Raw genomic sequence first — 23,744 nt, 5'->3', positions numbered from 1 at the left:
ATATCAGCCAAGGATTCCCTTGAACACACGCCTTTAATCCCAGCACTTGGAAGGCAGAGCCAGGTGGATCTCTGTGAGTTCAAGGCCAGCCTGGTCTACAGAGTGAGATCCGGGACAGGCACCAAAACTACACAGAGAAACCCTGTCTTGAAAAAACCAGAGAGAGAGAGAGAGAGAGAGAGAGAGAGAGAGAGAGAGAGAGAGAGAGAGAGAGAACTACTGAAGAAATTAAAAGCAAAGTGAGAACAATAAAAAACCTTGAGGGCCAGTGAAATGGCCCAGTGAATACAAGTCCTTCTTATACAATCCCGACAACTCGAGTGTGAGTCTGGTATCCCAAGGTGCAAAGAGGCAACCAACTCGCCGAATTTGTCCTCTGACCTCAACATACAAATTGTGGCATATGAATGCCTGTTCTCTGTCAAACACACACACACACACACACACAGAGAGAGAGAGAGAGAGAGAGAGAGAGAGAGAGAGAGAGAGAGAGAGAGAGAGAGATACTAAATTAATAAAAATAAAAGCTTGGTAGTGTAAAGTATTATTTCTAAGCTTTCCATCAGCATGGGAATATCTACTTTCAATTAATTAATACCTTATACTGAAATATTTTAAAATAAATATTCCAAGTAGTACAACTTAGTCATACATTTGATAATAAAAACAGCATCTGAGACTTTGTAGAATCATATGATTGAATAATGATGTTTATTCCTCCTTACAGGCAATACATTTAGTTAACTGGTGAACATACAGGTATAGTCATGTGTGTAATATTCACAAGAAGGATACAGTGATAAATACTGTCTTAGCTCAGAATGTGAACACTGGATCAACATCATCCATCCCAGCTAAATAAATTATAAATGAAAACAAGAGCACTAATCTACAACAACATGAAGATTTATGAATAAACTGCAAGTCTCCTAAAAATATAAGCTGCAAAAGATTCAGTGTTAAGTACTCTGTCCTTGGATATTCATAAATTCCTTCATGGGTATTGCCTATAAATGTCTCCATATTTTTAAAGACTGTATTTCAAGTGTTGTAGCATACAGAAGAATCTCATTTATCTGTAGTATGTACTAGAAAACAATTTTAGAATCATACCAGTTCTTGACAAGGGCATTGTGTTATTAATGCAGATTACATCCTGCCCCCACCCTGATTCCCTCTAACTGCAGTCAGTGAAAATGACAGTTTTTCCATTTACTTATTATGAATATCAAAATGTAATGCTTACATTAAGTAGCATTTTGCTACCCAAGTGACAAACAGCAAAGCCCATGGTCAAACAACTAGGGCACAATTTGGAAGCTTGTTAGAAAGGTATGGTCCCCACTCTACCTTAGACAACCTGGATAAGAATCTGTCTTTGTAATAAGTGAACAGGGGACAGCATCACACATGAGGTTTGTGTTCCATATGTTGCACTGACCAGCGATTTTTCTACAAAGTCAAAACATCTAGGTACTGGTACATCATCATACCCACCACTTGATGTCTTGGATATATTCTAGGAAATGTGCCACTGGGTGATTTCATCTTTGTGTGAACATCAAAAACAGCACTTAAACTTAAATGGTAGAAGACAATCCCTTCATGGGGCCTCTTGATGCCATCAAAAGTGGATAATAAGATACTTGAGCTTGTTTCTAGAGTCATGTGGCATACAGATTCATATCAAACTCTTAAAAGTAAATATAACAGGTATACTCTAATAAATTTAAAGTACAAATTACAGTATACGCACAAATCAGTAACATCTATAGGCTTTACATATCCCAATTTTTTTTCCTAACAGCTTTATTATGAAGCTCTATGGTATATGACGATTCCATAGAGCTTGTCTCCACATTATTGCTTATTATGTACATGTATGCTGCTCACTTTGGTGTTGATTCTGCATGATTATGAAGAAACTCAGAAACAGCAGCTTCTACATTTTGTGTTGTAGGATCATTTTACTACAATTCCTAAAGAAACAACATAGTTTCCAAATCTCAGCTAAAGTGGTGTTCAGACTACACCTACCTCTAAAAGAAAAAGTTTTTCACGAGTTCAATATATACTTTTATTTTAAACAACAGCACAACAGACACAATGACACAACAGGACCATAATCTTAATATTGATAACATTTCTTGACAGGCTGACTGATAGGTCACATGTATTACTTCTATCCAGAACTATTCTAAATATCACCTTAAGTAATCCTGTAAAACAAAAATCCTAAATATATTCCAATTGCAAACATAATGTGCTTTATTCCTGCTTCCTTTTTTACTCAAACATCATCACTTAAAGTTCCTCAAAATCATGTCCACTTGTGTTCATTGTTTCCGGGTGCATGACTCGTCCCATGAATAAGATTCTACCTGCATTGGGTTGGAAGTGAATGAAAGAGGAGAGAGAACAAAACAATCAGATACTTTAAAAATATATATTATTTTGATTTTTAAAAACATAAGAACATTGAAAACAACCTGAAAAATATATATCATTTTAAAACAGAAAGCTTCTTTGTGGCTTATGCAATAACATGTTCACATGATACACTCACCAGTTTTCCTGATCTTGATAAGAAATAAAAATGGATGATCAACAATCACCTGGGGGTACAGCACAGCCATCCTGCTAATTGCGATCATTCCTATGGTTCAGAGAGAAAGTAATGACATGTCTGTGAATGTGCAAAGACTCAAGACTCATGAGAATTATTCAAAACAATTATGTCTATTCACTTAATAAAAAAGCAATAATCTATAGAAAACAGGGGTTTTAAGACAGAAATATTTTAAAGGTGTTCATATTTATACTTGATATTTTAAAGAAAACAACCACAACACATATACAAGTCATTTCTTCCCTCTAAACCATCAAAAATAGTAGAGTGGTTTACTCTGCCTGCTGTCAAAATGTCATCCTTATCTAAGACAAATATTTGTGTTTTAGTCAAACTGCCTTTTCAATTAAGAGAAGGGGAAAAAGAAAGAAAAAATTGTCCAAGTGAAGGCAGTCTTTCATATTTTCAGGTTATTTCTGTTGCCTGTAGTAAGTGTTGTGCCCTGCAGTTCTAGTAGGTTCCAATAATGACCAGGATGAAACGATAAATGAAAACTCAGCAGGAAGCCGGGTATTCAGTTCCCCAAGTTCTTATTTGCTATAGTCTGCTTAGTTATCTGGAGATTTTAATCTGTTTTGATAACCTAAAACTGTTTCCCTTTCCTCTTGAAAGTATTGTTATCACTGAAGAGGTCAGAAATAATATATTTCAGTAAGCTAATATATGACCAGATAACAGAAAGTTTCTTAAATTTGGTCTTATCTGTTCAGTATGCAATGGAAGCAATCTTAAGCCAGCAAGAGGACACAGGAAATGCAAATGGTAAAGTCATTCTTGGTTATCTAGGGAAATCACAACCATCAAAATGATCAAGGGTGGGGCTGGGGAGAAAGCTCAGTCAGCCAAGTTCCTACCCTACAACCATGAAGACCCGAGTTCAGATTTTCTGCATCCATATAAAAACCTAGGCATGGTGGGTTGGGCTGCACTTTACTTACAGTGCTGGGGAAGGAGACTGGTTCTCTGAGGCTTACTGACCTGCTAGTCTAACTGAATTGATAAGCTTGAGATTCAGTGACAAAAATTATCTCAAGAAAATGAGATGGAGAATTATTTAGAAAGACACCAGATACCTACTTCTGATTTACAAACCCCTGCCCCCCCCACAAACATACATGCATATACAGGTATCCATAGGAACCTATATTCATCACACACAAAAAATAATGAAGGCCAATTAACTATTGTAATCTGGAAATGGAATATATATCCATTTAAAATTTTGCTAATTTAAAATTATTATCTTATGGCCATTATTACTTAAAAGTACTTAAAAGCATTTTTTTGTCTATCAATTCTTGTTTGTGCATGTAATTTTTCAAAACCAACTTTCCACAGACAAAAATTAAGAACTAACTTCCAACAGTAATTAGGAAGGAAAGATGTTTGAATACACAGTAGGCAAATATTAATAATTTTTTAATACTAACGCTTGGCTCAATCTTGGAGGAGGGGACTGGACCTGCCTGGACTGAGTCTATCAGGTTGATCCCAGTCCTCGGGGGAGACCTTGATCTGGAGGAGGTCAGAATGGGGGGTTGGCTGGGGGGAAGGGGAGGGGGCAGGAAGGGAGAGAACAAGGGAATCTGTGGCTATTATATAGAACTGAATAGTATTGTAAAATAAATACAAAAAAATAATAATTTTTAAATACTAAACAGTGTGGCGGGGGGTCATCTCTTAGAGCTGTCACCATGTGATGCCTCACTAGGACGCTAGACATGGACCTACGACACACCTCACATTCTATTAAAATGTTCTGACTGCTTTAGTTTTTGCTTGACTTCTGACTTGGAATAGACTGGTGTCCTTGGTGTGGTTTCAGAAAAGTATCTCCGTTTCCACCCAAGACTGTTTAAAAACAGAAATTTGGAAGAAGTAAGAAGAGTTCAGAAAATGACTTGGTATGTACCGGAGGCTGCAGCTGCTTCTGACCCTTCTTCGTTAACCTCAATGAAGGACTTGTGAACAATTTTGGAGAGAAACAGCTCTTTCTTATCTGAAAAGAAGAAATGAGATCATTAGCACCAGACAGAGAGACACATTTGACCCCTTGGGCAAGTGAGTTTGAAAGCTCTGAGAAACCAAGATACTGATTTTTTAAAAAAAGGCAATATAATGCTGGATTTTACTTAAGGCATGGGGGACCTAGTGATGGTATCATTTCAAATTTGGCCTCATTTTATAACCACTTGTTAATTTACCTCTATCTTTTCTTCAGTAATTTTACAGTGTATATTTCTCTTTTTTTCCATTACTTATTTCTTATATTGCTCAGCAGTAGAACAGAAACTCTGCTTTTAATAGTGACTTCAAGTGATTTCATAATTTAAGATAAAAATATGTTTCCCATTTCCCTCTATTTTGAAATGAAAAGTTCACAATGAAAAACAGTGAAGATCCAGAAATAAAAAATATTCTTTTCTTAAACCTAATCAATAATATAGATAACATTAACATGGTAAAATAAAATTGACTTCTTGCCTTTAGAAATGTAAAAAAAGAAAAATATATATATCTATATAATGGCATTCTAGCCTGTTTACTGGCTTATCTGAGTGCTTGCAAATACATCACTCCAATATTATATTAAAAATACATTTATAGTAAAAGGAAGAACGTTTTCTGCATTGAGTTGCCTTTCAGCTTACTTTGAAATTAATGCTATTTGGGGCAGATTTATGATCCCTAAACATTCATTTGCTCAGGTCCTAACCCCCAGGACTTCAGTACATGATTATATTGAAAAAATGGGGTTTTAAAATGAAGTCGCTGTGGAGGATTCTCATAAAATATGACTGGTCTCCACTCAAGTGGAATTTGAACTGAGATAGCTACAGAGAAAAGCAGAGATGAAGTGTTTAGTTTCATGTGGCAATTTGTTCAAGCTTTAGTACTTAGACACTTGAACACACATTCTGGATGTTTCTTTGAGCATGTTTTTGGATGAGATTAACATTTAAATTAGTGGATTTTGAGTAAAGCAGATTGCTTTCCCAGGGTGGGTGGACCTCATCCAATCAGTTGAAGAAGCTGTATTACAACAAAGACATCTCTTCTAAGCAAGGAAGAATTCAGTCAGCAGATCGCATTGGACTCAGCTATGACTTCCTTGGATGTCTGCTCTGTAGAATTTTTATTTCCAAAGCCTTGGCAATATGTAAGCCAATTCCTTAAAATCTATCTATCTATCTATCTATCTATCTATCTATCTATCTATCTTTCCATCTATTTATCTTCTATCTATCTATCTGTCTGTCTGTCTGTCTGTCTGTCTATCTTTCCATCTATTTATCTTCTATCTATCTATCCATCTATCTAAAATCTGTATCTATCTAGCCATCTCACTACCATATACTATACACATGTAAAAATATCTATCTATAAACACATAAAATATGTATTATTTGGACATATACATACACATATGTGCACACACATGCCGTATGTCTCTTGAGAGACTTAACTAATGAATATGTGAACATGAATAAAGAAACTGTCATCTGCAAGCCAAGGAACTAGACCTCAGAAAATGCCAATTCTATCAACACAGCTGTAGAGCTAGTGGGAACATGAGTTTCAATAAATCTTTTTATTAAAATTAAAATATATCATTTTTCTTGTCCTTTCCTTCCTCCAAGCCTCCCATATACTCCCCTTGCTCTCTCTCAAATTCATGACTTTTAAAAATTGTTACACATACAATATAACACACACACACACACACACACACACACACACATATATATATATATATATATATATATATATATATATATATTCTGAAATACATAAAATACATGAATACAACCTGCTCAGTCTGTATAATGTTACTTGTATAAATGTGAGTTCAAGGCTTACCACTGGGTGTTTGAAAACCAACTTGGGAGTTCTTCCCTGGGGAAGACTAAGTCTCACAGTCTTTGCTGTGGAGGACCTAGCAAACTATAAATGTCTTCCAGTCTTGAGTGCTACTGCTCCCAAAGATGAAAACAAAAGAACCATAAAATGCATCCCGAGTACTTTTGAAAGAGGAGGAACACAGGCAGCAGAATAAAAGGTTCTCAAGTGTGTTCTACTCCACAAAGTTCTTGCCTTTTCTTCAATTCTAGGAAGTCTATTCTAAATTTCAGATCAATAACTGCATTGTTGATGTCCAGCGCCATTTGTAGAAGCCACAATCCAATGGCTGGGTAGAAGGCTACATTGGTAAGTTGTCTGCCACAAAAGCTTGAGGACCTGTATTCAGATCCCAACTACCCACTTGAAAACGCAGGCATGGTGGGAGGACAGAGACAGGAAGATCATTGGGCCTTCGTGACCAGCTAGTCTATCTAGCCCAGTTAGTGAGAGACCCTGTCTCAAACAAATAAGGCAGAGAAGATTTGAGGGAGATACCTGATGTTGACCTCTGACCTCTACATGCACTGGTATACATGTGTACCCAAACACACATATACACCTGCTACACACACACACACACACACACACACACACACACACACACAAATGCATGCATACAGAAAAAAATCACAGTTGATTTACCATTAGACTGTTGAATAATTTATAATTAACTTTGACCTAAAACAACATACATTTTCCTTGAAGTTTTCAAAAACACACAATTATCTTCTATACATGAAGAACAATATTCACCAACATTTTGGTACATCTGGTAAACAGCACCTGATTATTTTGAAAAATCACCATGGTAACCAACAATGGCATCTGTGAATATACTTCTAATAGGGCTACATTTCCTTAGATTATATTTGGTATCAGTAATAATTATCACATTATTAAATAGCTCATCTCTTCTGTTTCTTACAAAATATATTTGATGATTAAAAGAAAAATAAAATGCAACCAAAATTTATAGGTGAACATCAAGTATAATTAGCTCTCTCAAATCCCAAGAATTCTTTTATTTTTATTTAACAAGGAGAAAAATATAAACCATTTGATTAATCAGGTATCTTTAGTTGGTGAAACAAACACTTGATTCCAAAAGCAGTGAAATAAAGGAAGAAGTTAGCAGTCAACTGAGAACTATTTTCAAACCCTGATGCTTCTTATCTTCACTCTGTCGGTTAATAGAAGGTCATGAATCAAGACATAATTATGGCCCTGAATGCAAAAGCAGTAGAACTTGGTTCCTCAGGACAATGGATGCCCAGCTTGCCATCTAAGTCCCACTTAAATAATCTAAAAGGGAGTTTACAAAGACATGGAATGATCATCCAGCCATGTCAGTTGGCAGAGATGAAACTGCCTGCAATAGCTCTTAGTTAGCTCCTGTCCTAACTTATGAATTAGACACCTGGAAATAGGTAAAACATGACCCCTTTACATGTGGCCTCTGTCCAAGTGTTGGAGTAATAGGGAAAAGTTGATCAATGGACAGTACCTTACAGTTAAGTAGGAGTAAGAAGTTATGATTATTAACTGCAGATGATAATGTGACATGCATTTCAAAAGATTACACTAAAGCATTTCTGAATTGCTTTTTACCATAAGTGAATAAATGTTAAAGGAGATAGATGTGTTTAGCCTGATTTAAATATTAGTCAAGGGTCACCCAGATGACCCAAATGGTGAAGTGATTTGCAGTGTAAGCCTGATGACTTGAGTTTACTCTCTGGAACTCATAAAGGTGGAAGAAGACAAGTGGCTTCACCTAGTTGTTCCGTCATGGCACGTGCAACCACATACAGATGCACAGAAATAATAAATACAGATTCATTTTAAAATATTTTAGGGTTGGCAGAATGGCTCAGTGGATAAAGGTGCTTGCCTCCCAAGCCTGATGACCTAAGTTCAATCCCCAGGACACACATAGTGGAAGGAGAAAATTGACTCATAGGTTGTTCTCTGACTTTCTCATATGTACCGTGACGTGTGCATGCCCCTCCCTGCAAATAAATAAATGATTGTAATTTAGATTTTTAAAATTTTATACAGTGCGTATGCGTACTTGAAATGTTACATGGTACACCATTAAAATGCAGTTTTTCTATTATTTATATCAGCTGAAAATAAAATTGTAAATTAAAACCCATTGACCTATATAAATGAATGTTTATACAGTTGCAGTGACTGTCAGCACTAGGTGATGGAAATGTTGTACTGCCTACACCATCCACAGGGTGATTTATCCCAGGACTCTGCTGAGCACTCCACCTCCCCTCTGTCACTCAGCCTGCCGCCCCACCTCCAGGGTATTGATACTTGTGTAAGTCCTAGCCCCTCCACAGGAAGCCTCTCCCTCATTCCCTCCACAATCTCCATCCTGCACTCCATGCTTCTTGTCATCTGAGTTAAAAAATGCTCCAGCTTCACTCCTGTTTTGCCTCGCCAGATCCTCCCTCAGCCTCCTTACTCCTAAGGCTCAGCTTCTACCCCAGGAGACTTCTCTTGCTTTTCTGATCCTGCGCCTTTAAATTAGATCTGACCATTCTTTTCCCATGGACCCCAAACCTGATTCTTTGAAGTCTTTCTCATTTATTACACCTGCATTAATGTCTGTCCTCCTGGACCGCCACCTTCCTTAAGGCAATGGCTGTGCCATTCATTCATCTGAGCACTCCTACCTTCTGGCAAACAGCTGGGACAAAAAAGTGAACCCCAACGCCTCAGCACTGCCAGTCTGACTTTTTAATGTACCTTCTAGGAATTGAACTTGGTGCTTGGGTGTCAAGTACTGTATTCCTTAGTCTACAAATGTTGCTTTCTTTTCTTTTTCTTTCTTTTCTTCTTTTCTTCCTTCCTTCCTTGCTTGCTTGCTTGCTTTCGAAAGGCATTCTTTCTTTCTTTGCTTGTTTTTGTGTTTTGTTTTATTTTGTCTGCACGTGGGCCCGAAGCAACCTTCTCTTCTGGCCACTGCAGGCACTGCTGTTCAATGGTTGGTTCTATGTTCCTCCAGGCAGCCGGAACCCAGACTTTTTACAGTGGATAAGATGAGAACCAGCCAGCAAACCCTAGAGTACCCAGAGAGGAGCTGGGCAGAAAACCAGACTCTTGGGGAAAAAAGCAGGGCAAAGTACTAAAGCATTCATTCAGTGGTTGAGCAAACATTTATTGAGCAAGTGTTCCACTTGACTTATTGTGTGGGGCACAAAGGCTCTGAGCATGAGAAACACATCGAGCTGGCATGGTGGTCAGCAGGCAAGTGTCGGCCTCTGTTTCCTTTGTGGCACTGTTTCTGAATGCAGCCAATTTAAACAGACCTCTGCATCACCAAGGGCAGGCTTAAAATAACAAAATGAAGAGAGTATCATAGCCAAGCCCTACGTACAAAAAGGGACTCTATGTGGTTCTATTTTTAGCTTCAGCCCCACCCATATAACTTCTGAAGAATTTCCCAGAACCTGACTTCTTTCTGTTTAGAACAGTATTTGTTTTCATATGGATTTTGTTCCCGAAGCAGAAATTATTCACTTGTGTTATCATGAGTATCTACTGTACACACTAGGCATACTATGAACACCTAACAACCTCTTCCATATAAAGGCACATGGGCATAAACAACGGAGCAATAATAAAGCAAATCCATAAACGGTCATGATTTCCAGATGTGATTCCTATACCCAGGAAAACAACGTAAGACTGTCTGGTGACAGGGGCAGTAGGGAACTTCTGCTTGGAAGAATGTTCAGTAAGGGAAGATGGGAGGGTACATGGGAGCTGAGACTCAGTGAATATGAAGGAACCAACCATGGAAGAGCTAAGGGTGCAAGTGAAAACAAGTGCAGAGACAGATTCAAACTGAGCACATTTAGGGAGGGACCCAAAGAAATCCCAGTGGCTGGAGCATGGGAAATAGAAAGGGTGGGGATCAGGGAGAAGCAGCCTCATATAAACCCAGGCAGCAACCCTTGCCATGCTCCCTGCGCTTCTCACTCATCTTCCACCCCACACCAGCACCAGGCTGATCTCCGAGGACAGAATGGCCTCTCTCACACCGTAACTGCTTTGAAACAGTTTGTGGCTCAGGCACAAGTGCATGAACAGACAGTCCAAGTGAAAGGTGAAACATGGTAACAGAGAGAGGTGTGAAACAAAGCCATGTTCCAGTTGAAGGAAAGGGAACTGCCTAGAAGGAGAGCAGCATGTCAGGCAGAAGTGACAGCTGGGCTGGTTCTGGAAGAATAAATAGAGGAGAGAAAGAAGGAGGCAAGGTCATTTGACACAGGAATGCAATTACAACGTGAGAGAAACAAAAGGAATGACCTAGATGGCTCAGTGGAGTGTAGATTATGAGGAGGCTGGGGAGCAGGAGACAGAGTGTCTTGTGTTAAGAGTTTTGACCATGAGGCTAGAGAGCCTGGGCTTTGTCTATAAACAATGGCATATGCTTGCTCTGATGCTGCAGTCCGCAAGAAGAATATGAAGTAGGAATTCAGCTGATTATGACAAGCTAATACCTGGAAGAAGCCAGGGGTCTTCCAGAGGTAAAGCCAAGGCTCAAGGAGTCTTGGTGATATTAGCTTTTCAATATTAGCCATTTCCTGCTATGAATTTCTCATGTGCTATTGTAGCTATTCCATCATTCATTGGGCACAATTTCCCCTATACAATTAAAGTATTTGTATAACTTTCTCCAACTGTGCTACAGCGGACACAGTCAAAATCCCTAATTTCAGACCTTTCTGTAATTATCTTCATTAACAGCATCCAGCCAGGACCATCCCCAGACAGATAAAAGAATCTTATCTGAGATAACTCCCAGACTCTCTAAGAACAGCCATAAGCATCTAGACTATCTGTTTGAGAAGGCCTCTTGGATGTGCTAGTTAAGCTTAACCTTCCCCTTTCCAAAGTCTTATCTCTAGTCTTAGATCTACCTTTAACAATTAACTCAGAACTAAAGGGTTTCTACTTAGGGGTACATCAGGCTATGATTCAAGGTGCCCAGCCACCAAGTTACTCCCCCTGCCACTCTGCCAGGAAATGGCAGGAGCTGAGATAGCTTGGACAGATAAGGGGACCAAAGGAAAAGAAAAGGCAGTTTTATTTCCATCCATGACCTAGGTTAAGACTTAAAGGTTCTATAGGTTCTTAACATTTCAACTAACCACTTCTAAGAATATAGAATAAGAACATAAATCCCCTTGCTTAGATATTAACCAAATTTGACCCTTAGTTGATTCATTTCCCTATTAGTCACTTCCCTTTTGGGTTGTGATTGATAACTGACAATTACTGCTCTTTTGTGTGGATCTTATTGCCCCTCCTTTTGACCCTGAGGGAATTCAAGCATGGTGACCTTGCCTCAGCCAGAGCATTGCTATTGCATGGGTATATAACTGTAAACCTCAGAGACTTGAGGAGAACAAGATTGGAGGACTAGAAGAGAGAACTAGAAGGATGAAATGGAAAATGAGGAAGAGCCAGGTGGGGAAGAACTAGACGGGTAAGAATGAGATGAGAAAGAAGGAGATGGGAGAGGAGCTAAGATGGGAAAGAACTAGATGGATGAGAACCTAGATGGGGCAGAACTAGATGAAAGAATTAAGATGGCACTTAGAGGGAACAGCAGAAAGATGTAGAGAGAAATCAGGCAAGAAAGGAGCTAAATAAGAGAGCAGAATAGAAGCTATGTAGAGAGAGAACTGACTCAGAAGAATAAAGTGAATGGACTAAAGAGTACCATGTACTTATTATCTAAGATCAGATAATCAGCTGGTTGTAGATTCTTCCACAGACCCTGTGGCTATGGCGGGGCTGGACACAAAAAGCCCTTGTTACTTTGATTTGAAATGATACCCGTGAGGAGACAATTGGATAAGTAAATACCTAGAAACAGGCAGAACAAGCTCACTTTTGCAATAGTCAGACAAGGAAGTAGGAACAAGCAAACAAGAAAGCAGGATTGTGGCAGGGAAGAAGGAACAAGCCCTCTGGCTTACAGTGCAAGGAGAAAGAGCAGCAAGGGGCCACCTGGGAGCCTGGCCAGCATCCTCCACAGCACTTGCCTCTGACCTAACTATGCCTTTCCCTGTGTCTTTTTGAGTCCTTTATTTTATTGGCTTCTTTATTAAAGCTGGTACTTCATGCTGAAGGATTTAGTAGTCTCTTTTTCTCGTCCCTTACACCCTCCAAGAAGATTTCCTATTAATCCAAATGCCATTCATTTCCATTATAAAAATAGCCTTCCTCTGTAAGAGAATCCTGGCTGCAACTACCTGAGCATTTTAAATGGAGCCTGAGAAGAAAATGATTCTCAGCATTGTGCATTCCATATTTATTCTATGAGTCTTTACTGTGTTTTATGTTAATAGGATTTAGCATCAGAAGCAATTGATATCAAATTGAGATGGAGAAGTCAACATAATAAATATGGAACACCCTACCTCATTCACATCTGCTTCCAGTGAGTACTAAGCAAGTAAGAGTGGTGGGCACTGAGGAAACATGCATCAGAATCCATCTTTGGACATTTATATTCTACCTGGGATATTAGATGAATAAGTAACATAAATATGAAATAAGATGTGTGATATACAACAAAGAGGAACAAAACATACTAGGGACTTAGTGAGTAGTTGCTTCTAGTGATGCAATCATGGTGGCTGGATGAAATTTGGGCTGTCTGGAGGTGAGGCCCTGTGGTGGTATTGTGTTCCCCAAAATATTGTACACCCTAATAAACTTACCTGGGGTCAGAGACAGAACAGCCACAATATTAAACATAGAGGACAGGCAGTGGTAGCACATCACCTTTAATCCTAGCATTCCAGGAGCAGAAATCCATCTGTTCAAGGATACAGCCAAGCATGGTGACACACGCCTTTAATCCCAGAAAGCGAGCTTTTAATCCCAGGGAGTAATGGCAAAAACAGAAAGATATATAAGGCATGAAGACCAGAAACTAGAAGCTTTTAGCTGGTTAAGCTTCAGGCTTTCGAGCAGCAGTTCAGCTGAGAGCCATTGGGATGAGGACACAGAAGCTTCCAGTCTGAGGAAACAAGACCAGCTGAGAAGTTGGCCAGGTGAAGTTAGCTGTGGCTTGTTCTGCATCTGATCTACCAGCATTCACCCCAATAACTGACCTCAGGTTTGATTTTATTAATAAAACTCTTGAAGATTCCTGCTACAAGGCCCAATTCAGGTGGAAGAGATTTCCCAGATGCGAGGAGCTGGGGAGACAGGCAGAGCAAGTGTTCAGAGTGGCCAGAGCACAAGCTAAGGAGAAGAACTAAACTTTAGAGGGAGGAGCTCTCAGTCCCCTGTGGAACAGGGGACAGTGACCTGCAAAGCAAAGGAAGCTTTGAGCCGGTGATGTAATGTGTCTGAGAGTGAATATTAAAGTGATTAATCTTGGCAGGGGAAGATACAACAGATTAGGTTAGAGAGGATTGGAAACCATTTCTCAGAGTATTGAAGTAGCCTAGGGCAGCCATGAGAAGCATTCCCACAAGAGTGGATTCAAGGGGATAAAAATGAAGAGCCTCTCCAAGAAGTCTTAGTGAAGGATTTCAAGTCACTCAGTTTCCCCTGAAGCAAAAGGAGGTGATGCAGGTGGTTTGTTTGTCTCTCCATGTGTGATTTAAGAATCTACCATTTTTACAACAGTTCTTTGAATGCTTTCAAATTTACAGGTTCATACTATTATTGTTTCTTAAATAGTTTTTTTTTTTAAAAAAAAAAAAAAAAACCTTTAAGCCTGGCAGTGGTGAAGCATGCCTTTGATCCTAGCACTCGGGAGGCAGAGCCAGATGGATCTCTGAGTTCCAGGCCAGCCTGGTCTACAGAGCAAATTCCAGGAAAGGCACCAAAACTGCACAGAAAACCTGTCTCAAAAAAAAAAAAAAAAAAAAAAACAACTTTAAGTAAAATTTTTTTGTTGACAAGGTAACATCCCAAGTAGTACTGAGCTCTGTAAGAAATGAAAATTCTGGGCTGGTTAGATGACTTTATGGGTAAAGTGCATGCCGTACACAAGCATGAGAACCTGAGTTCTGATCCCCAGTACCCAGGTGAAAAAGCCAGATGTGGCACAACACACTCATCACCCCAGCTCTGAGAGGAAGAGACGGATAGATCCCAGTGGCTTGCTGGGCAGTGAGTCTAGCTGAAATGATTCTCAACGTTCAGATACTCCTTTCTATACACATTCAGAGATTTCTACACCTATTCTCTTCTGTCCTTGGCCAGGGGTCTCCTTTGACTTTCGGCACATTTTCTTCCTTGTTCCCCTAATGTTTTCTCTACTCCATGGCTTCCCATCCTCTAGCCACTTCTGACATTTAAGGTCGGGTAGTTAGCCGTTGTGGGAGCCTGCGCTATGCATTGCAGATGTTCAGAGGCGTGACCAGCCTCTAACTGGAGACTAGGACAGTTTCCCATTGTGATACACAAGCATGTCTTGAGCTGTCGCTGACTCTTCCCTGGTGGAGGTGGAAAGGACTTTTGACCTTCCTGAGAACCGCTGCTAACGGTTCTTTCGGTCTTTCATATATTAAATTAGGCAGCTATGTCTTTCTCCCCATAAGTCCTCCATGCTTTAGGGCTGGAGCCATGGCTCAGTGATAAGAAGCAGTAACTGCTCTTCCAAAGTACCCAGATTTGATTCCCAGCACCCACATGGCAGCCAACAACTTTCTATAACTCTGGTCCCAGAAGATCTGCCACCTTCTTCTGGCTTTAGTGGGCAGTGCATACATGTGGTACACAAATGTATGTTCATGCTGACAGCCCTTACACATAAAAATAAACAAAAGTTTTAAAACTCGTCATGCTTCTTTCTTTGGGTCAGGTAAGTTTTTCTTAAATTTATAACATAGTACTTTTCTTACACGCTTGCCTCACTAGCATCTGTTTTATGAAAATAACAGACACAGCATGAAATATCATTCACGTTTATATGTCATTAACACCCCCATAAACCTTGAGAAAGTAGAAAATATTAACTAAATGCATGCAAATATTTCTATTGAGTCCTTGTGAAGGCCACTAATAACTATAAAATCTCTATTTATCAAGGTTTTGTGTTATTTGGAGAGGTGAAAAATTACTCATCTAGAAAGGATTTGAACCATGGGAGGTAGAGCATATGATGCTCAAATAAACAAGGCAGAGAAACCACACTGAAGTTAGACGAAGCGGAGGCAAACAAATGAATGGTTCATACATTAATGAAGGAGAGAGAAAAGGGGAGAGGGAAGAGAAATGGAGGGAGAGGAGAGGTAAAAAGGGAGGGAGAAAGGAGGATTGGTTGGGGCGGCTGGCACGCTAGAGCTCCCAGTGTTTAACCAAACTACTAATTTAACAATCCAAGAATTCTCACTGCAACTCGTAAGCTGTTTGCTTCAGATTCATTCATGCAATCCAACTCCTAAGCAGGGTGGTGTTTAAGATGGCGAGTGCTGGCTTAGTGACTGACTTCCCAAGAACTATAGTATGTAAAACGGACCCAAACCGCCCCATTCCCTTCATCCCTAAACCCGTTTTAGTCTTCAGCAAACACTTCCTGTGTGCCAACTCTTTCTAATAGGTTTGATCAAATGACTAGACACTTTGCATACAGACTCCTAAAAACTCTCTGGAAGATTTTAGTCTTATTACAAATCTCTAAGCCATCTGATTCATAGCAAACATTATGATTTGCTGTGTCTCTGGTAGTAAAAACAATGACACATTACTTTATGAACCTAACTATGTCTAAAATTGTAAGTCACTGGCCACAGTGATTGACTCACTGTAGCAGAGCTAACTCCTCAGGACTGAGTGACAGCAAGTGTTATATTTGGGTAGAATATCTGCCTGCATGCTTGGGAGACAGTGAAGAATCACGGTAAAGAAAGTAGACTATAATTATCCAGTGGGAACTCAGCCAGTAGAGTAAGATCAATGTTCTAAATTTATAAGGAAGACAGCATTAGAATGTTATGCTAGGCTTCAGCTATGAATATATTTCTGACTCAGGTATAGAGATACCAGATGATCTTTATCGAGTCTCCACTCATCTGGCCTTCCTGACTATGCCAATGAGGTGCTTACAGCTCTAAGAATTTGGACACGAGCCCTGAAGACATTTACTAAAGGAAAACACATCTCTCTTGCATAGACAGGGTCATCTATACAGTAGGCTCTCAGAAAATATCTGTTGGTGCTTAGGGCATCAAGCTCCCTGAATGAGAAGTAGAAGCTATGGTGTCAAGCAGATCAGAAATATATCATTCTCAGCTCATTGCTAGAATCTGAGTGATGCTTAAAAACAGCCCTCATTATCCTAATTCTGAGAGCTTGAGTGCTAGGATTTTGTGAACCCTGTGATTCTCTCCTCCTCCTCCTCCTCCTCCTCCTCCTCCTCCTCCTCCTCCTCCTCCTCCTCCTCTCCCCCTCCTCCTCCTCCTCCTCCTCCCCACTCCCTTCCTCCTCCCTCTCCCTCCCCAAAGTAAATGTACATAACAATATACATACACACATGTACACATGTAAGCAATTTCAGAAGTGGGGAATATATTTCCAGAATTCAGAATTTATTTAGGATTAAGCTTAAATTATAAATACATTGTGGTTGATCACTTAAAACTATACCCAAAATTATTTAAAGATCATAAGTGCCTGAATGTTACTAACATTTTATGCTTTTTCTTCCAATAATTCAACTAGTTATTTTTAATTTTCTGTCTACTTTAAAATTACTTTTTAAAAAACATTGTTTTTACTGAAGACTTAGGAAAAGTTTTACAATATCTCACTAGGTAGTTTTTATTCTGTTTAAGATAATATTTGGTCTGTTCCTTACAGCAGAAGGTATTCCTTCATCTTTCCTATATGACTAATTCCAGTGGGATATATTTAGATATTCAATCAGCATATTCATTGTTTGTCTATTCCACAAGGTATTCTATCAGGTGGGATAGAGAATTTGAAGGTGTATAAAAAAAAGCGTTCTGGAAAGAATCTACTAAAAAGGCCCACATCAGGCAATATGAAATTCTATGGCTATATCTATAGTTTTGTTTGTATAAATAAATATATTTTTTGTTTCATTTATTTAGTAAGTAATAACTATATATAAGAAATCCTTGAGAAGTGATGGACATAGGATTATTATTTTGAAGAGCTTTTTATGAATAATATTTTAATTGATAATTATTTCTTACCTGACATGGCAATCAAATTTGCATCTTTGTTGAAAATTTCAGTGACTCCAAGGGCTTTAAAGGTGTCTTTTAAATCAATTTCCTGTTCCACTGTGAACCTGGAGAACATATGGGAAGAAAGTATTCAGTTAACAGTTCCGTACCTGGAACAAGGATATAATGCTCAGGGTATTAGTGACAAAATTTTCTTAATAATAAAAAAAAGAAAAAAGTGTATTTTATAGTGGGTAAATTATGCAAAAACTGATTTTTCACTGAAAGAAGCATATGATTGTTTTTTATGACAATAGGGGAGTCACAATTGAAGAAGACTAATTTTTCTTTTGCCAGTGGGTATCAATTACAGATAGCTTCTCGGTTAGGTATGGCAACCCATGTCTATTCTCCCTATCAATGCTGGGATCCCATCTGGCTTGGACCTGTGCAGGTCATGGTCAATCGAAAAGGAACTTGAACTTGATGGCATTTTTTGTAGATTTTTTTTGTCTTTTATTGTTTTGTTTGGAATTTTTTTTTTGTCTTATTGGTCTTTGGCTTGCATATGTTGTTTTCTGTGGTTTCTGTGTGTATGGGGGGTGTGAGTGTGGTTGTGTGAATATGTGAGAAAGAAAGAGGAGAGAGATTCTTGTTTTTTTTTATTTTTAGAAAATCTGTGTGGATAGAAGAATAAGGATCTAAGAAGAATTGGTAGAGGGGAAAGCAGGATCAGAATCTGTTGTATGAAAAGGATCATTTTCAATAAAAAAGAGGATGGATCAAAGCAAATGGTGTATCACAATAGGATTTAAATTCATGAGTAAAAAAAAATATTTGCTATGGACACAGAATTATAATGCATGAGAGTTCAATGGATCTTGGAGGTCAGGTATTATCACATACTATGTCAAACTTTGAAATGAGGACCAGTGAGATGGCTCAGTGGATAAAGGCACTTTCCACCAAGCCTGATACCTTGATCCTGATCCCCAGAACCAACGATGGAAGGAAAAAGTGACCCCAGCAAGTTGTCCTCTGATATTCACACATTCATACACACACACACACACACACACACACACACACACACACACACACACACAAATATAAAAGCATTTTTAAATCCATAAATGAGTAATTTTCAAAATATTGTAGTGGACTAAGTAATATCCATGATGTTTCAAGCTGATAATGATTTACCCACAAATTTACTCAGGGTCTTTCTTTCTTTCTTTTCTTAGTTTTGTTGTTGTTTTTAAGTATCAATTGATGGTCTTCATTCCCCCCGACACACACGATGGACAGGTTAAACAAGTGGCAATTTTGACTGTATGGTTAATACAAAATAAGCATTTCAACTCCATGAAACTGCTATGTTAAAAATGATAACTGTGGTTATATTAAACTCAGGTATATAACTAAGCATGTTTTCATGATATCATCACAAGAAATTATTTATCAATGAAAATGAGGTAAATATATCTTAAATACTATAAACTTTTATAATTACAGTAGAGCTTTTGAAGACAAAAAATGACTATTTTGTAAAGGATTTTGAATTATTATGTACAAAAGTGCATCAACTTTGTAAGAAGGAATAAAACATTAATTATCATAGCCATAAATGGAATCTTAACTTTATATAAATGGTTTCTATGGTAAAGCTTTTTCGTTAATATATAATCTCTCCATAAACCAATGAGTCATGCTATTAGTCATTCTGGGAAGAGATATTGAATGAACATGCCTTTACCTTTTTAATTTAATAAAGGAGAAATGTTTAATACTTTAAAAATAAAACAAAAATATGTCAGAAAGAAATATTTTCCTTTTTCTATTGCTGTGTTTTGCTGAGTATAAATGCTGCACATACATTTTTAGACAACAGGCTCTGCCTTTAATGAGATAAGCTGAACCATCCACTAGACATTACATTAGCATAATTTCTGACATCATAAGAACTAGAAGGAAATAACTATTAAAACAATACTCAGATGTAAAGACAAATGACTAGGGAAAAATAATTTGGCAGGTTAATGTTTCCAAGAAAAGACCAAGAGACAAGTCTCTGTAAATCAAACATACTAATCCAAACACTGAAATTTACTATATTTTTTACTTCAAATTAGACTTCTATTGATTGTTCATGCCAAAATATAAATATTTATTGTGGAAATAGAATTGTTCAGTGTAGTCAGATGTTTCTTGGGTCCCACCAAGCCCTCACAGTCCCGTGGCCCGCTTATAAAATAATCACTCAGAAGCTTATATTAATTATAACTGCTCGGCCATTAGCTCAGACTTATTACTTACTAGCTCTTACACTTAATTTAACCCAAAATTCTTATCTACATTTAGCCATGTGGCTTGGTACCTTTTCTCAGTTATGCCTTGTCATCTTGCTTCCTCTGTGTCTGGCTGGTGAGTCCTGACTCTGCCCTTCCTCTTCCCAGCATTCTCCTAGTCTGCTTGCCTACTTATACTTCCTGCCTGGCTACTGGCCAATTAGAATTTTATTTATCAACCAATCAGAGCAACACATATTCACAGCATACAGAAAGATATCCCATAGCAGTTCAGTCTCTAATTTATTTAAGTGTTTATAGTAGCTTGAATAGGAAAACCCAATCAGTTCAAGTATATGAAATCTAGCTTTTTCTAAGATTTTGTTCAAAGTTAATAAAAATTGTCAATAATCTCTGGTTGTCTGTCCCTGTTTTTGTTTTTTTTTTTGTTTGTTTGTTTGTTTTTGTCCCTTGTGAACAACTAAAAATACTGTTCAATCATCACTTCACCTCTTATTACAGACTATTAGCATATCTATCTAATACTATCTCCCCTCAAACACATTTCACATACCCTATCCTGTTTCTTATCATGATGTCAGACAATCCGAGAGGGAAATATTGTTTTCTTTAGGATACAGAAGAGGAAGGAGGAGGAGGAGGAGAAGAAGAAGGAGAAGGAGGAGAAGGAGAAGGAGAAGAAGGAGAAGAAGAAGGGAGAAAAAGATTTGAAGTGTAAATAAGATAAGCCACTTGCTCAAGTCCAACAGACTAAAGGGGAGAATGAGAATAGTAACTGAGTCTTTCTGACGGCACAATTTTCCAAATTCCCTACAGATCTCTGGCCTCATACTTAGAACGTAGCTGAAGATGACTTTGAACTTCTGATCCCCCGGCTCCACCTCTGGAATGCTGGGATTAAAAGTGTGTGTCACCATACAGAGTTCATGCAGTGCTAGGAGTAGACCCCAGTGCTTCAGGAATGCTAAGCAAGCATCCTACCACCTGAGCCACATCCTCAGTCTTCTACTCTACAACCCTGAAGGATGGTTGGTATTTAATTCCCGCTGGGTAAACGCTGGTGTGGCTGAAATTAAAAGTACCTGTCTTGAAGGACAGGAATGTAGTTATGGAAATGCAAGCTTGAATTTTTAGAATAATACCTCCCCATGAAAGCTACATGAGTCACTAAAAACTGATCCTTGAGTAAACCTAGAATCTAGCCAGTAGAGGCATTTTTACCTTTGCTTAAATTGGGGCCCAGAAGCCCCTACCTTTATCAAGCACTTACAAGCTCCAAATTCTACAGATGTGGAGCTTTGCAATTGACTACTACAAACAAACACCCATTTCAAAACAGTCACTTTGTTACAAACAAAAAAATCAAATTTATCCCATTGAGTATTTACCCTCCCAATCTGAGCATTATCCATGTAGAGAGAGAGTTCATAAAACCCCTAAAGAAATGGAAACATGGTAGTTAGCTGATCCTGGTTTAGTAACAGGCATTAAAAAGAACAAGTGAGCTAAACTATTTCATACTTGAAGAGTAAGTCTTAGAAAATGAAAATTTAATTTTCTTCTGCTATCCCATTCTATTTCTCAGTGGACATGACCTGGAGGACACATTTTCTAGTGAATGTGGATGAGTTAGAATGTATAATATTTAAGCACTCATTTAGAAATCTATTAAAATACCCATAAGGAACTTTATATCTTCACAGAATAGAAGCTTTTAGAAACATTCACTTAGCTTATGGAATTTAATTACTGATGCATTAACACTGTATTGAATTTGTTGTATGATCAAAAGGAACTTCTTATGAAAAAAACTTAAATTCATGATAAAAATCATGGAATGAGTTTTAACATGAGTTAAATTGTTTACAAATTTGAGACTTAGACAATATTTTACATTAAATCATTAATGTTTATAAATAAAATATTATGGTTTAAAACATCCTTGTTCATAAAATAAGTATAGAAAATCAATTTTTATATTTTAACAAATTGCTTGCATTTGTTAGATATTCACTGACTACTTCTCAAGAATAGACTTTTAAAATCTTTCTACATCATGGAAAGTGATTCACACTAAATACCTTAAATATTTGGGTTATGATTACTTTGGTTTTCATAAGAAGAGTAAGTAAGGTATAGTATATATGAAGACTTTATAATGTTCTTGCTACAAATATCAATGAAAATAGATCTTCATTTACAAAGGCAAGACATCAGCTAAGTTTTTGGACAAAGTAGGCACTTAAATAAAATATAACCTTTAAACATCAACTCCCAAAATTGAAATCCATATGAATTAATAAGATTTTATACTCCAGCTTTATTAATTTATTTATCATCTTTTAGTATTTATAGAAACTAGTACTTGAATAATTTTCTTAATGTAAAATGAGTCCTAGAACTTCACTGCCATGTACACACACATTATATATGTTATTAATTAGTGTATCTTGTACTCTAGCCTAAATTATTCCTTATGCTTGTGAGCCCATGGTTCAGGGAAGGCTTTCTGGAAGGTCTAGTGTCACAAATGACCCTTAAGACTAAGTAAACAATACTTAGAAAAGGGCACTAAAGGTCAGCGCAGGAATATAAATGGAGACTCAGACATGGAAAAGTAATCATAATGTGGCATAGCTATCGGGAAGTGGAAACAGCATGCTGTTAAATATGGATATGCTGAGAGCCCTGGGGTGGAGTCAAGAGAAGAGTAGTCACAGTAATAAAGCCATGCATACATCTTATGCTTTGGGATACAGGGAAAATTTCGAGTAGATTTGTTTCTTGTTTATATATGAGCATATGTCAGTATCTACTATAGTGGCTTGTTTGCAAGTGCTTCCAATAGTGGCAGAGGTTTCCTCTCCAGCTAGATGCTTAACAAATCAGAGAGTAGATGTACATCTCTGGGTAGGATCATGTCTGTATTAATGACTATTAAGGAGGAGAACAAGAAGGGAGAAAGAAAGAGAAGATAGAGGAGATGGAGGAAGAAAGGGAGACAAAGGGGGAAAAAAGAGGTAGAGAAAAGAAGGATGAAGAAGAGAAGAAAGGATGATGAAGCAGGAGAAATTGGAGGAGGAGGGAGATAAAGAATAGGACACTGAAAACTCAAAGGCATTGGCAAGAGATTTTCTGGATGCCAGCATCGTGCTATGCAAAAGGCTACACAGTAACTCTCACCTGGGCAGGTATACTTCCACCTTTTGTTTCTTAACAGAGTTTGTCCACTCTTCAATCAGCTGGGCTTTGAGTAGAGGCTCCAGTGTGGCCAGTGGAACTTCCTGCCTGGATAGTACCAGCATCATGCTGATCTCATCCCCCTCATAGGGTATTTCTAGGACTTGGTAGATGCCACCAGCCTCATTGGATCCATCACTAAATTCCCCTAAAAACAAAACAAAGCCTTTAAAGTTCATATCAGAAAACTTATTTCAGACCTTTTTTATGTCTTCACTTGAAAAGATGTTGGGGTCAAGAGAAATGCACAGTAATTAAGACTCTCACAGAGGAAATGGGTTCAGTTCCCATCACCCACACAGTGGTTCCCAGTCATAAGTAACTTTGTGTCCAGGAGTTCCAAATGCCCTGTTCTGGTGGCCTCCTGGACCAGCACATATGTGGTACACATACATATATACATGAAAGAAAAACACTCATACACATAAAAATAAATAATTTTTAAAATAAAAGGAAATAATATTTAAAAATAAGAAATTC

The 23,744-nt window shown here is 38.0% G+C and overlaps 1 protein-coding gene across 2 annotated transcripts in view; it reads right to left on the bottom strand.

Moving 5' to 3' along the window:
- Nucleotides 1-692: 692 nt before the first annotated feature.
- The window catches only part of Serpini1 (serpin family I member 1), an 81,277-nt gene continuing 58,225 nt past the window's right edge, over nt 693-23,744 (bottom strand). For both annotated transcript variants that reach the window (XM_028867189.2, XM_028867188.2), the window contains exons 5-9: nt 23,208-23,412; nt 17,743-17,840; nt 4,542-4,628; nt 2,567-2,656; nt 693-2,381 (exon numbers count right to left, since the gene is read on the bottom strand). In XM_028867189.2, coding sequence (XP_028723022.1) covers nt 2,305-2,381; nt 2,567-2,656; nt 4,542-4,628; nt 17,743-17,840; nt 23,208-23,412 — 557 coding nt within the window. In that variant the 3' untranslated portion in view covers nt 693-2,304. The remainder of the gene's footprint in view (nt 2,382-2,566; nt 2,657-4,541; nt 4,629-17,742; nt 17,841-23,207; nt 23,413-23,744) is intronic.

The sequence above is a fragment of the Peromyscus leucopus genome, chromosome 6, assembly GCF_004664715.2.
Source record: "Peromyscus leucopus breed LL Stock chromosome 6, UCI_PerLeu_2.1, whole genome shotgun sequence".
NCBI lineage: Eukaryota > Metazoa > Chordata > Mammalia > Rodentia > Cricetidae > Peromyscus > Peromyscus leucopus.
This window is presented reverse-complemented; position numbering and strand designations above follow the sequence as displayed.